Source organism: Mustelus asterias, chromosome 15 (genome assembly GCF_964213995.1).
Source record: "Mustelus asterias chromosome 15, sMusAst1.hap1.1, whole genome shotgun sequence".
NCBI classification, from domain to species: Eukaryota; Metazoa; Chordata; class Chondrichthyes; order Carcharhiniformes; family Triakidae; genus Mustelus; species Mustelus asterias.
Genome location: NC_135815.1, coordinates 25,936,756 through 25,950,815, shown reverse-complemented (window position 1 = coordinate 25,950,815; position 14,060 = coordinate 25,936,756). Strand labels below are relative to the sequence as shown.

Below are 14,060 nucleotides of genomic sequence, written 5' to 3'. Positions count from 1 at the left end.
GAGGCAGTAATTGGGGCCGGGTTGGATTTGTCCTGTTTTTTTGTGTACAGGCCATACTTGGGCAATTTTCCGCATTGTCAAGTAGCTGCCAGTATTGTAACTGTACTGGAAGAGTTTGGCGAGGGGTGTGGCAAGTTCTGAGCACACGTCTTCAATTCTATTGCCGGAATGTTAGCAGGGCCCATTCCCATTGCAGTATCAAGTGCCTCTAACCATTTCTTGATATCACGTGGAGTGATATCAAATTGGCTGGAGACTGGCGTCTGAGATGCTGAGGACCACTGGAGGAGGCAAAGATGGTTCATCCACTCGGCACTTCTGGCTAAAGATCGCTCCGAATGCCTCAGCCTTATCTTTTTGCACTGATGTGCTGGGCTCCTCCATCATTTGAGACCTTTTGTGGGTGTAATACCGCCAGCAGTGACCACCTTCCTGGTGGTGCTGCTGAGTACAGAAGAGTGCCAGCAACTAATTGACCAGCAGCTCTTGGAAGGCGTGACTTCCACCCCCAGGATCTTTGATCCCAGAAGAACGACCCACCACTGGCCTTTTAGGTGCCTGAGTGGCACAAGATGCAGCGGGCCTTCTCAAAAAGAGGAACACAGAAATCTTGCAACTCTCCAGCTGGTGGCCAAGACCCCCATCACTTCCACAAGATTCCACCTACTATTTTTTGGATTAAATGTTTACATAAAGTCGTGCCTGATTAAGTGGACACAAACGATCCTATGGCTCTGATTGGAAAAAGAGCAGGGGATTGCTCCTAGTTTTGTTACCAATATTTATCCTTCAACCAACCTCAAGAAAACAGCCTGTTTATTTTTTCTGATTTCTGTTCGTGGATCTACATGAAAATTGGCTAATGTGCTTCCTTACATTTCAACAATGGCCAGACCAAAATTACTTCTTCAACAGTAATGCACTTTGGGTGCTGTATGAGCACACGCTTATTTTGTTCTTCTTGCAGAGAGAAGAGAGTCAAATAGAAAGCTATAGTTTAATTCATACACAAACAGAAAATGCTGGAAAATCTCAGCAGATCTGACAGCATCTGTGGAGAGAGAACAGAGCCAACATTTCGAGTCTGGGTGACCCTTGCCAGAGCTAAGGGCAAAGAGAATCAGAAAAAAGTGTCTTCATGCTTATTTTATTTGTTCTGGGCTGGGCCAGCATTTATTGTTAATTCGTAACTGCCCTTGAACTGAGTAGTTTGCTAGATCATTTCAGAGGGCATTTAAGAGTCAACCACATTGCTAAGATGAGATAAGTATATGGAACCAGAATGCAAAGATGTATTCAAGAACCTTCAAGAGGAAAGAAAAGTTGGATGTGGAGTTGTAGTCTAGATTGGGTATTTAATTTTGCAGATGTTGATGGCAGTTTTGATGAAGACAGATGGCAAGCAGCAAAAACAATTTATAATATCTAGCATTTTGGAGGGGAAAGGTAGTTGGTCAAGTGCTAGGGAGAATAGTGATTAGGGAGCAGGATCTGGGCCTCTTCAATCCACCTCTGCCACACATCTAATATGATGTGGAGATGCCGGCGTTGGACTGGGATAAACAGTCCTGGTGTTGTTAAAACTCTTACATCTAATACCCAGGCCCACCCCAACCCCTTTAATAATGCTCAGAAATCCACAGGCTGCAGCACCCAGACTCCAACTAAGTTCTACCAAACCCAACACAACTTTCAAGTACCAGGTCCAGAACCTTACTGATATAGGTCAATGATAGCCTGCTTCCCCCACTGCCCATATCTGTCACACACCTGCTCCCTTCCTTGAATTGTGAGCATCTTCTTATCATGTTGTGCCCTATCCGTGACTTTAAAAAGTTAAGACAGCAAGCCAAGCAAAGAATAATTATTATTTACAATTACTGTGAAAAAAGGCTTGCTAGCATTCCTTTATTACTTTGTAATAAAATAGAAAGTCACTAATTCAATCACCAAATGGTAGTGACACTGATTAATATATATAAGTATTATATTTACACGGCAAAATATTTTCACAAAAGGCATCTTCCAACTCATCATGAATAGATCTGTTTGTGTGAGAAAGTATATCAATTTGTAAAGTGAATCAATCAAAAAACAGTTGAAATAAGTGACTCATTCTTGAGTTTATGTAATAATATAAAGTTAAGACTTAATTGTCTTTGGATGCAGAAAAAAGTGCACTTCATTTAGATGATATAAAACTGCTGTGCTTATGCCATGTTGATATGTTCATTGCAGTCTTTTTTAAAATTCATTCTTGGACTGTGTGTATCGCCTGCAAGGCCAACATTTTTTACTGATCCCTAAATGCCCTTGAGAAGATGGTGATGAGCCACCTTCTTGAACTATTGGAGTCCATGTAGTGTAGTTACACCCATAGTGCTGTTAGGAAGGGAGTCCCAGGATGTTGAGCCCTTGATGGTGGAGGAATAGCATTAGAATTTCAAATCAAGATTGTGAGTGACTTGGAGGTGGCCCGCCCATGCATCTGCTGCCCTTGTCTTTCTAGGCGGGAGAGGTCATGGGCTTAAGGTGCTGTCAAAGGAGTGTTGGCGAGTTGCTGCAGTGCATCGGTGGACCTGTGGATGGTGCACACTGCTGCCATTGTGCATCAGTGGTGGAAGGAGTGAATGTCTAACACTCTGGATGGGTTGTCATTCAAGCATGTCTCAGATGGTGTCAAGATTCTTGAGTGTTGTTGCACTTATCCAGGCAAGTGGAGAGTATTCCATCACCACCTTGACTTTTAACTTGTAGATGGCGGACGGGCTTTGAAGAGTTAGCAAGTGAGTTTCTCACTGCAGAATTACCAGTCTTGGAACTGCTCCCTTAATCTGCAGCATTAATATGGCTGATCCAGTTATGTTTCCAGCCAATGGTAATTCCCAGTATTTTAATGGTAATTAAAATGCCAGGATTTTAATAGCGGAGGATTCAGAGATATGTCATTGAATGTCAGAGGGAGCTGGTTAGATTCTCTCTTGTTGGAGATGATCATTGCTTTGCGCTTGTGTGACACAGCTGTCACTTGTCACTTATCGGCTTAAGCCCGACCATTGTTCCAGTCTGGCACGGATTGGTAAATGTTCAAACTGTGTGGGTGGACAACTAAATGTGTCAAAGCCTAGAATTTTGAAACTGCAACAATTTTGACCTCACATCAAGTGAAGTATAACTTCAAACTAAAAGAAAGCCTGCATAAGGTATATTGTAGCAGTGTAACTGTTATAGCAAAAAGGTGGCAGCAGTACAAGTTATTAAATCATTCCTCTTCACTGAGGGTTATTTATAAATAAACAAATGGAAAGTGTAGGTTTAAACCCATCAAATGATTACATGTATCAAAATCAAAAAGTAATGGATTTCCAAATTTATACAATTGGAGCATCAGTGTGCACCACTTAAACTGAATTAAATGCAGTATATTGACTTGCTTCACAGTGACGTTTTCTGGGGATTAATTTTTATCTAAATACGTGTATAGCACTGTATCAGTGACAGAAGCTGAGCAGTCATTTAAACTCATCTCACAGAATGTGGATTGCACTGATCAATACCTAAAAATGGCCTGCAGACAGACTTTGGGGAATTGCATGACTGCTGTTCTTCACAGTTCAGACTTCTACTAAACAGAGTGTACACTAACACTTAGTAAACAGAATTTGCCTTTCTGCCGAGAACTTAATCATTCATCCAGCAATTTTCATTGTACATCACCACAACTTTACTAAAGTATGTTTGGAAAGATGGTGCATTTCATATTTGGTTTATTCATTTCACATTATTCAAGTCATGTATAATCTCTCAAGTGCACTCATATTGTAGATTTATTGAAAAAATATCTGATATCATAGGTCAGGTGCATTTTCTTGTAGCTATAGAAGCCCCACTGGAATTGGGTGCAATTTGTTTTTAGAGGTGATGAAAATATTTTTGTTTTTGCATTGTGTGAGTAATTTATTAGTTTTGCGTTGTAATTCTTTACGAGCGATCATTAATAAATTAAGCTAAAGCTGTCAGTGCATCCAAGCCTTCCACAGCTGGCCTGTAGGATGCTGTTCACGCAATGATGAAAGGAACAGGCCATTGTGATTAGATAAATAGATTGAACAGCATGCTTTTAACTCCTAAAAGGGGTGCATGGTGTTCTCAGCTGAACCTTCTACTGCAGTGAGTTGTGAGCTGCCCATCCTTTTCTTAGGCCGTCCCTTAGGATCGAGGATGACCTGCTTCCACTCTGGCTCAGTGAGTTCTGGGATGACTGACAAGTTCAATGCATGATCTGCAGGCCCTGCCATATGTAGAGCAGGTGGTGTTTGGAGGGTTGGGTAGATGGGTTGCTTGGAGATTTGTGTGCTCCCTTTGACACCTCGGGGCCAATTTTACCATCGCGTTGCACCTGTTTTTGGCGTAGTGCGATTCGCGCCCGCCTCCGCGCCCGACTTTACAAAGTTGCATGCATGCATTTAAATTGACTTAATGGGCTGCATGCCCAACTTGACCAGCACTTCCAACTTTGCCACCACGTTCACCCATCCAGAATCAGCATGAAACAGACATGCTCCATAGAAGTCCGATTCGGGCACTCCAGTTAGTGAGGAGGTCGGTGCCTAGCGTCTGACGGCCCTCTGCTTGAGATCGGTCGGAGAGGGGGGGGGATCTGCTGCCACTCTGCTTGAGATCAGTGGGGGGGAAGGGGGAGTCTGCTGCCACTCTGCCTGAGATCAGTGGGGGTGGGAAGGGGGGTCTGCTGCCACTCTGCCTGTGATCAATGGATGGGAAGAGGGTCCACTGCCACTCAGCCTGAGATTGGTGGGGGGAGGGGGGGAAAAGGGGGGGTGGGGCCCACGATCGGTGTGGGTGGCGGAGGGGTGGGGGGATAAGGAGGTCAGTAATTTTGTGGGGTTGGGGCGATATCTGTGGGGGCCAGGGGGAAGCATTATCCAGCCCGGGAGGGATGTGGCAGGGGAGCAGCATTTTATCAAATTTTTTTCTGCGCATGCGCAGTTGGAGGCGCCGATCGGAGCTGCAGGGTTTCGGGCACGTTAAGCCCCGCCCACAGACTTCTGCAGCACGATTCAGAATCGCTGAGCACTTAAAATCAAAATGGTAAAATAGGGCCCCTCGACGTCACCTCTGCACGTTCCCAACAAAGTATTTCGGTGTGTTTGGTGCCTTCCCGAATGAACCTTCTCCTTTGAGTTTGTCACAAGCCAAAGACTCTCATGAATCTGCGGGGATGTTTGACCTCTTCAGGGATGCTTTGAGAACATCTCTAAAACATTTCCGCTGTCCTCCTGGTAGTCTCCTGCCATGACCGAGTTCCAAATAGAACAGTTGCTTTCGGAGTCTGGTGTCAAGTATGAACAACATATCCTACCCAACAGAGCCAGTCTTGAATGATTAACTGGGTAAGTTGGCTTGGGAGAGGACGTTGTGATTGGATCACCTTTTGTGTCACAGAATTTGGAAGATCTTGTAACGACATTGCTGGTGGTACTTCTCCGGTAGATAGGTACCTGCTGTATGTTTCCATGCCTCCAAAGTATCAGGGAGCGCAAAGATCGCTGCTGTCTGGTAAACCATGACCATAGTCTTGGGTTTCAGATCCTGGTCCTCAAGTACTCTTATCCTCAGTGGCTGATGGCTGATCTGGCATTATAGAGGCGTTGATGAATTTGACCTATGATTGAGCTTGGAGTGGTTTGGATTTGGGTTCAAGGTAATGTGTGTTGAACAGTTTCCCGTTTGTTCTGTAGATTATCTCCACTCATGGGTAATTTGCTGGAGGTGAGGTGCAGTATTACAGCGAAGAACATGGAGAAGAATGTTGGAGCGGTGACTAACTTGATTTGACTTTTTTAAAAAGCAGGTTCAGCAGCATGGTGGTGGAGGAGTTTGATTTTGGGCTGGACCTACAGATCCAGATCCGTTCCCTTGTTCCATAACATTTACTTCACTTTTAAAAATCCTACTACCTCCCTGCCTCTGTCCGCTGCCTCGCAAGCTTTTATGGAGAAGTCCTCCCCACTTTTTCTGCCTCTGCCTTTCCTATAAAGAAGAAGAGCCACCCTGGGCCACTCTCAAGCAGTTCCCTGCAGCATGGTACAGAACAGCATTGACAATAGCTTAAAGCCTTGGTATGAATCATCTGCCTGTTCAATTGGGTAAATTAATTCACCTGAAGATTGCTTGCATGTGGGCATACAGAAGGAAAATCGGAAGAAAAGTTAATTTCCTGGGTGTGGGGGAGGTGTAAAACAACAAACAAAAATAAATCTCTAAAAAAAAAACAAATTTCTTTGTAAATGTTGAATGGGAGTATACAAAAAATTAAAGTTATTTTTTGATTTTGTGTTCCTCTTGAAGAGCACAGTCATTACGGCTCAAAGGAGGCCATTCAGCTCATTCCAGCTGTAGAACAATCCAGCCAATCCTGTTTCCCCACTCCCATCAATGAATGGGGTAACATTTCAAGTAATTGAGCATTTACTGCAAACAATTCCTGACCATTGATTTAAACTATATAAAAACCATCTGGAATGTGCACCTGATTTCCAACATGTACTTCCTGTCTGTAACAGATAAGAACACTTCAAAGCTATGAATTCTATGTTTTTCTTTTTTAGCTGATGAAGGTACCAATTTCTTCCCCTGGAATGAAGAGCTGGCAGACTGTTTATGCAGTAAAAGAGAGAACCAAGCTAATCGACATGGAACTGTTCAAGGATCACTGCATAATGATACTGAAGTGTTATGGTCACTTATATCTACATGTGTTTTCTCTCAATGAACCAAAAGCTGTTAAGTGCATCCAGGTACGTGGGGAATTCCTAGTATTTTTGGTCCATGACATTATCATGCTGCATACAACACTTTACTTCAACGGTGAGAACATGTTGGTGAACTGCAAGGATATTAATGTGGCTATCAAGTTCTGAGTAAATATGTAGCTATGACAAATTCCAAAACATGCCATGTTTGGCAGCAGTTTTTTTTTCAGTCAATTATTCTGGTTTTGACAGTTTCCTCTCCTTTATTGAGGCGGTTTCCCTAGAATGAAATTCCTCTTTGAATCACCAGAAGTTACTGACCTGATCGTTTCATTTGTTTCAAAGCTGAAATTCCTGCAAATTTCTTAGTGAGTCGTTACTTACGGAAGAAAGCAGGCATCCTTTTTTTTGTTAAGAGCATTTTCAGTCACTGTTCGTTAACTATTTTCTGCCTGTACATTTTTTTGTATTCTTTGCACAAAACACCATGCATGACAATTGCTACTACTACAGATAATAGTGTCACAACCACATAAAAGATGTTTCCTCAAAGTGATCCATGAGCTAAGAGTTTATATCTGTGTGTATGTAGTCCCCTTTTACTTAATAAGCAGTTCAATTTGAAAAAGAAAACAGCAAACCAGCTTTATTTTTAAACAAGATTAGGTTAGTTAATTACAAAATCTACTGCAAAAATTCACTTGGGTAAAAGTGACAGATTTGTTAACTCAAATACAGATATAAAGATTAAAAGCAGATGAAGGAAAACAGAAACTTAAAGGCTCCTTCTTCCCGAAGTAAAGAGGATGAAATTTGAGGTTCGGTTTGAGCAGCTGTGATGGCTTCTGCTGTTTGCCTTTTTCCTTGCATGCCTTATCAATAGAAGAGTGAGAGACAGTGTTGCCGATGCCTCCTCGGGTCCAGGAATATGGTGACTCACTTGCCACATTCTACAGGAACTGACGCCAGGAGACTGGGAGGCCGTCTGTTGCCAGTGACTCTAAAGGTAACAGCCATACTTTTCATCTAAGTGAATGGCTCATTCCAGGGCTCTATTGAGCACCTGTGCGGGATCAATGTACATGAGGTGACAGACATCCTTTTTTGTGAAGAAACACACACGCATTTTGCCAGAAATCAAAAGAGCCAGCAGGCCAGAGCACTGGGCTTTACTGAGATTGCCCATTTTCCACAGATGCTGGATGCTATTTACTGCACTTAGGTGACTATCAAAGCTCCCTGGCAACAGGCACTCCAGTCAATGAATCAGCAAAGGATTCCACTTGCTCAGTGCTTAGCTTGTATGTGACCATAAGAAGCAAATAATGCAGATATGTGTGAGAAACCAGGAAGCTTTTATAGCTGATACATCTTACCTGACATCCTCGAGGGACCAGACAGAATCGAGATTTGGCTGTTCGGTGACAAAGAATTTTTGCACAAAGGACCTGGCTGATGATGCCCCATTAGTGGCCACAAAACCTACAGAGAGAAGGTACAATGATGCTCATGTCGCTGCCTGAATATTGGTAGAGCAGAGCATTGGCATCCTGAAGGGTGCGATTTTGGTGCTTCAACAGATCTGGCAGAGCACTCCACTACACTCTCTAGGGAGTCTCCCGGATCAATGTTGTTGTCTGCACATTGCTCAAGCTGACACTGCAAAGTGGAGAGTACTTGCCAAATCAGACATACACATCTCAAACCAATGAGGCAAACATTGAAAGAGATGAGGGTGAAGAGTTTGAGAAAGCCAAGGCTGCAGGGGAAGAGGCTATAGCATGGGCAATTGAGGCAAGCATGTAAGTGAGACCCTCAGGAATAGGGATGTTTTAGTGCACTTGTACTGATGGTGAAGCCACACCTGGAGTATTGTGTGCAGTTTTAGTGTCATTATCTGAGGAAGGATGTCCTTGCCTTAGAGGGAATACAGCGAAAGTTTACCAGGCTGATTCCTGGGATGGCAGGTCTGCCATATGAGGAGAGACTAAGTCAGTTAGGATTGTATTCATTGGAGTTTGGAAGAGTGAGACGGGATCTCATAGAAACTTACAAAATTCAAACAGGATTAGACAGGGTAGATTCAGAAAGAATGTTCCCAATGGTGGGGGAGTCCAGTACTAGAGGTCATAGTTTGAGGATAAGGGGTAAACCTTTTAGGACTGAGGTGAGGAGAAGAGAGTGGTGAATCTGTGGAATTCATGACCACAAAAAGTAGTTGGGGCCAAAACATTGTGATTTCAAGAAGAAATAAGATGTAGCTCTTGGGGCTAAAGGGATCAAGGGATATGGGGAGAAGGCGGGATCAGGATATTGATTTTGATGATCAGCCATGATCAAACTGAATGGCAGAGGAAGCTCCAAGGGCTAAATGGCCTACTCCTGCATCTATTTTCTATGTTTCATAGCCACCAGATTCCAAGAGGGGGATAATGAGTAGTTATCTACATCTTCTTGGACAAATATCCTCTCTTATTGAGCACCAGCATAGCTAATCCACTCCTTGCAATGATACACCTCAGCCTCAGAGTGATCTCTCAGCCATTCTGCCAGCCATTGTCCTTGAAGGATGATAAAGGCTCGATAACATGTGTCTTTGTTGAGAGGAGGCCCAACCTAGACAAAGGCATTCTAGCATCACGTGTCAGAAGGCACAGCCCCTTATAATGTCTCTGCAGCATCACAGTTGCCACAGAAACCTAGTAGAAGCAGGAGCAGCTCCACAATCCTCAGACCACATGTAGCTGTATGCCTTCAATCTGACAAAGCTCCTCATAGATGTCCATCTGCCAAAACCTCTTCCAGTCTGGAACCTCTCCCATCTATTGTGTGTGAGCTTGTCTTGCTTGAAGACAAATGGAGAGATTGTGAGCAGGGTACATACCAAGGCAGATAATAAGGATGCCTGCCTTGGATGTATGGTGATCGGGATGAGGACGTGATGTATACAGGACATGACCCAGATAGAATTACAAAGGTGTGTGAGAGAGATTGAGTGGTGATGTGCCTTTAGTCGGCCGTTTGTGCAATTCCTTTGGAATGTCATCCTGTTAAGTCCAGATGGGCTTGTGAATGTGTGAGTTGAGGGTTATAAGATGGTTGCCTTAGTGTGCTAGAATAGACTGTGATCATTCATCCTTTTCTCACACTAGATTGCAGATCTTTGCATTTGCATTGACTGCAGAAGCTGCCACCTCCCAAGCTGGAGTGGTGGCAAGGGCAGATCTCCTCCAGCCATCACTCAGGTAGAGGACATCCCGACAGGCCTCAACAACATCCAGCAGATGTCCCAGTGAAGCATCATTGAACTTGGCAGCCGTACTCTCCTTGTCTTTTGAGTCATTTCTTCCATGTGACTATCCTGGCCTGCAGACCTTGAGAAGGCCGATTGTGGCTGTCCTTTATACACGGCACCCAGAGGAAAGAACCATGTCATGGCAGGTCACACAAATCAGAGGCCGCCTACCCTCCATCTGACGTGCTTCCAGTTTTTGTATCGGCTGCGAGGTGGGGAGCTGACCATACAGTGTAAAAATACACCATTGCACTCAGATGAGAAATCACCACTTTTTCCACCCACCACTGTACTTAGAACACGGATGGGAAAATCCCACCCCATGTCAATACTCAAGATTAAATTGGATAGGTGAATAAAGGATAATGAGCGAAAGGGATATGGAAATATGTTTGGTAAATGTAATTAGCAATATTTTCTCAAATGAAGGGTAAATGCTATTATGAACTTGCACCAATTGGCCTGGAATGTCTAACTACTTCAGTGTGGTCTTGCATTATAACTGATATTTTCAGCAAATAGTTCAATTTCTTTGACTTTGACACTATAAAAACTAAAAACAAATGGTTTTGTAAAATTGTGTTTCCTAAATTTGATATGAAGGAAAATATACCTCTAAACCTATTGATTTCTGGACTAATGGCATTTAGCACTTGGTTGTCACAAGCAGTTGCCTCGCACTAACATTGAGATGTTACAATATTTCTGCTATGGTAACATCAGAATCCACATCATTAACTCATAAATGACAGAGTGATGCTTTGTGAAGTGGATTGCATGACTTGGTCTGATGCTAGTTAACAGCACATGGAAAATTATTGAATAGCTGTATTAACATAGAATTTAGAATCTACTGTTACAAAGGATGCTGAAGTTTATCCCGAGGCTTCCAAGTATTTTGTTATTTGGCACATAACATAACGTTAGGACTTGCTTCGGGAGTGGGAGTTGCATTTAAACAATGTTGCCCTTTGTTTCCTTAGCTCCCACCTTGGGCCTGTGCTATCGAGTCTGAGGATAACCTAAAATGTGAGGCAAACAAATTTTCCTTTCGGCTTTCCTCTCCAGTTCAGCCACCAGTGAGTCTTCTGTATTCAATAGACGATAATGAGCTCTACATCCAAGAAGATGAATCTAAGCCAATGATTACAAGGGATTGTAAAGTGACTCGTTTAAAAGCACCAAGCAAGGTAAGATATAATATGATTGTATTACTAGACTAAAAATCCAAGAGAGCAAGAGTATAAATTCCCACTCGAACCAGCAGTTTGAAAATTTGAATTCATTTGTTTTTTTTTAATTTGAAAATAAAAATGTGATATCAGTAATAAAAAAAAGAAAGTACTATGAAGTTATCAAGTTGTTGTACAAATCCAGTTAGTTTTGGATTTGAGGAATTTGCTCAGTCTGACCTATGTGTAACTCAATCCAACAACTATCATGGTTAACTAACTCTTAACTGTCCTATGAAGTGCCCTTGTGTAATTAGGGATAGATGAAAGGTTTCTGCATTGAAGAATGATTATTTAAAGGTAAAGGTGTTCCTAGGGAGATAGTTATAATTATATAGGAATGATGTTGTGAATGGTTCCCTCTGCTCAGGAACTGTTTTCATGTTGCTTCATAGTTCTGCTTCCCTCGTACCCACCTGCCTGTGAAAAGGAACTGTGAAACAATCTTCTTTTCCAGATCTAAACAAATTCACAAACAACATTCTACATTGCTGTGGTGACGATGCAATGCCTCCACTTGTCTTCCTCAAATCTCCCTCAGTTTTTGACATGGTCGACCACACCAGCTTCCTCTAACCCCAGCCCTCCATTGTCGAGCTTGGTATGATTGCTATCACTGGATTTCATGCTTGCCTTTCCACTCATAGCCAAAGTGTTTATAGCAGTGGCTTCTCTTCCCTCTCCACTCAGCGTTACCTCTGGAGTCCCCTCGAGGACCTATCTTGGCTGCCATTCGCTTCCTTATCAGCATATGGATGGCATCATTCACAGGCACAAGGTCAGATTCTACTTATACACTGATGACATTCAGCTGTACCTCCAACACCTCGCTCAACCATTCCATGGTTCCTCCACCAAGTAGACAGTCTGAGAATTTATTTTGTTAGATAAAGTTGTAACAGTTGGGATAGTTTTCTGCAATTGATTTAAGTGTGCTGTTAGGTTAATAAGGCATGAAACATGAAACAGAAAATAACTGGAAGAGAGGATCTTTAATCTGCATGGCTCACAGTGTTTCATCCTTAAGTACTTAAGTACTCACAATGTATTTACAGCTTAAGTGATGCATCCTATTTTTCACTGAATTGTTAATATTTGCTACAGATACTGCTGTATCTCATTGAATGTTGAATTAGAAATAGTCAACCCGAAATGCATTGCATTACTATTATGATAACCAGTGGAAACGTCATAATGATTTAGAGTAACTAGGGTTAAAATGGCAGCCCAATTTCAAAATCAAAGTCTTGAAAACAAGTAGCTCAAGGCAGTTGAAAAATTTGGACATCAGGCAGGATATATTGGCTGTTTTCAAGATGCTGATTAAATTGTCCACGACTAAGTCGTTAACAAAAGCTAACAAGCCATAACCTTTACTCACTCTGCTAGCAGCAAGGGCACGCAAAATTGGCATGGTCGATAGCAGCGTATGCATGTCAGCACGCAATGATATTCAAGTCCGCGCTTGATTGGCCAGGCAGGACATCCACTCCCATCTCCAATTCGGGCTCCTTGTAAAAAATTGTATAATGTTATCAGGACCTAACATGCATTTTTTCTTTCAAAGAACCTCACTGGTTGTGGGCAGGTGTCCTTGCTGCCTCCTTAGCGGAGCCAGTTAAAATTATGCCTGGTTAGCTTCCACCGGCACATGGGTGGGTAAGTGGCCTGGGAGATTCAACTACTACTCATTGGTTTCCTCTGGGTGGATAGATTTAAAAACACACTCAGACTACAGGTGAAGAGTTATTTATCAGTATTCTGTGACATAGTTTATACTATTGAGTCTTTAATCAGCAGTCTTATTGATTATAAGTAATGTTCTGATTAAATACATTGGTTTATGTGTACTAATTAATTTGTAAATAAATCCAACCAAGTAATTTTAAGCTTATATGAATTAGTCTGCTATTTTCCACTTTTCTGGAGAGACAAGAGAATTTGGTGCATACTCTACATTATTTCCAGCGATATTAAGCCACATTTAGAGCTTAATTGTTAATCATGAGGACATTATCCTATTGTTGCGAATATCTAGTTAGTAATTGATTTGTTTCGGAGTATAACTTCAAATTTCAGTAATTAAAGCATTAAATATAAGATAAATGGAAGCATCTAGTTATGGAATTGGTATGCACCTCAAGTGAATGAAATTGAAACAAGCTTGGAATTAATTGCAGTTAAAATCCAAATTATATTTACCTACAAGATCAGAGGTAGAGGTGTGAAAGCGATAAACAACAGGGTGTCTTCTATCATAATTATATAGTTACGAACCATAATGTTAATGTTCTTGCTTTACTTAATTCTGTTTGTATACCATAAAGTTTGTCTTTGTATAAAAACATGAAATCTTGTGGCATAGTTTTGTCAGTTAATCACAATGTTAGGACTTCCCTTTAAACATTGACAGCCTCAAACAGTATCGTAACTCCATGCGCATCACATGTAAGGAAACTTAGACTGCTTTTACCATGATCACAAGGCCATAGGGTTGAGCATTATTTAGTAACAACCGCCCCAATCTATCCTCATAACTGAAGTTTCTCATCGCTGGAACCATTCTTATAAACCTCTTCTGCACTCTCTTCAATGCGTTCACATCATTCCTATAGTGCGATGCTCAGAACTGTGCACAATACTCCAGCTAAGGTCTAGCATGTGTCGTATATAAGTTCAGCCTAAACCCTTTGCTCCTGTACTCTGTGTTAATAAAACCCAGGATACTATATGCTTTATTAACTGCTTTCCACCTGTCCT

At 42.0% G+C, this 14,060-nt stretch overlaps 1 protein-coding gene across 3 annotated transcripts in view; it reads left to right on the top strand.

Moving 5' to 3' along the window:
* The window catches only part of prepl (prolyl endopeptidase like), a 46,758-nt gene that overhangs the window by 14,875 nt on the left and 17,823 nt on the right, over positions 1-14,060 (top strand). For all 3 annotated transcript variants that reach the window (XR_013499622.1, XR_013499623.1, XM_078229673.1), the window contains exons 7-8: positions 6,630-6,818; positions 11,052-11,258. Coding sequence is in view for 1 of the 3 variants with exons in the window: in XM_078229673.1 (XP_078085799.1) it covers positions 6,630-6,818; positions 11,052-11,258 (396 nt within the window). In the remaining 2 variants the exon portion in view is untranslated. The remainder of the gene's footprint in view (positions 1-6,629; positions 6,819-11,051; positions 11,259-14,060) is intronic.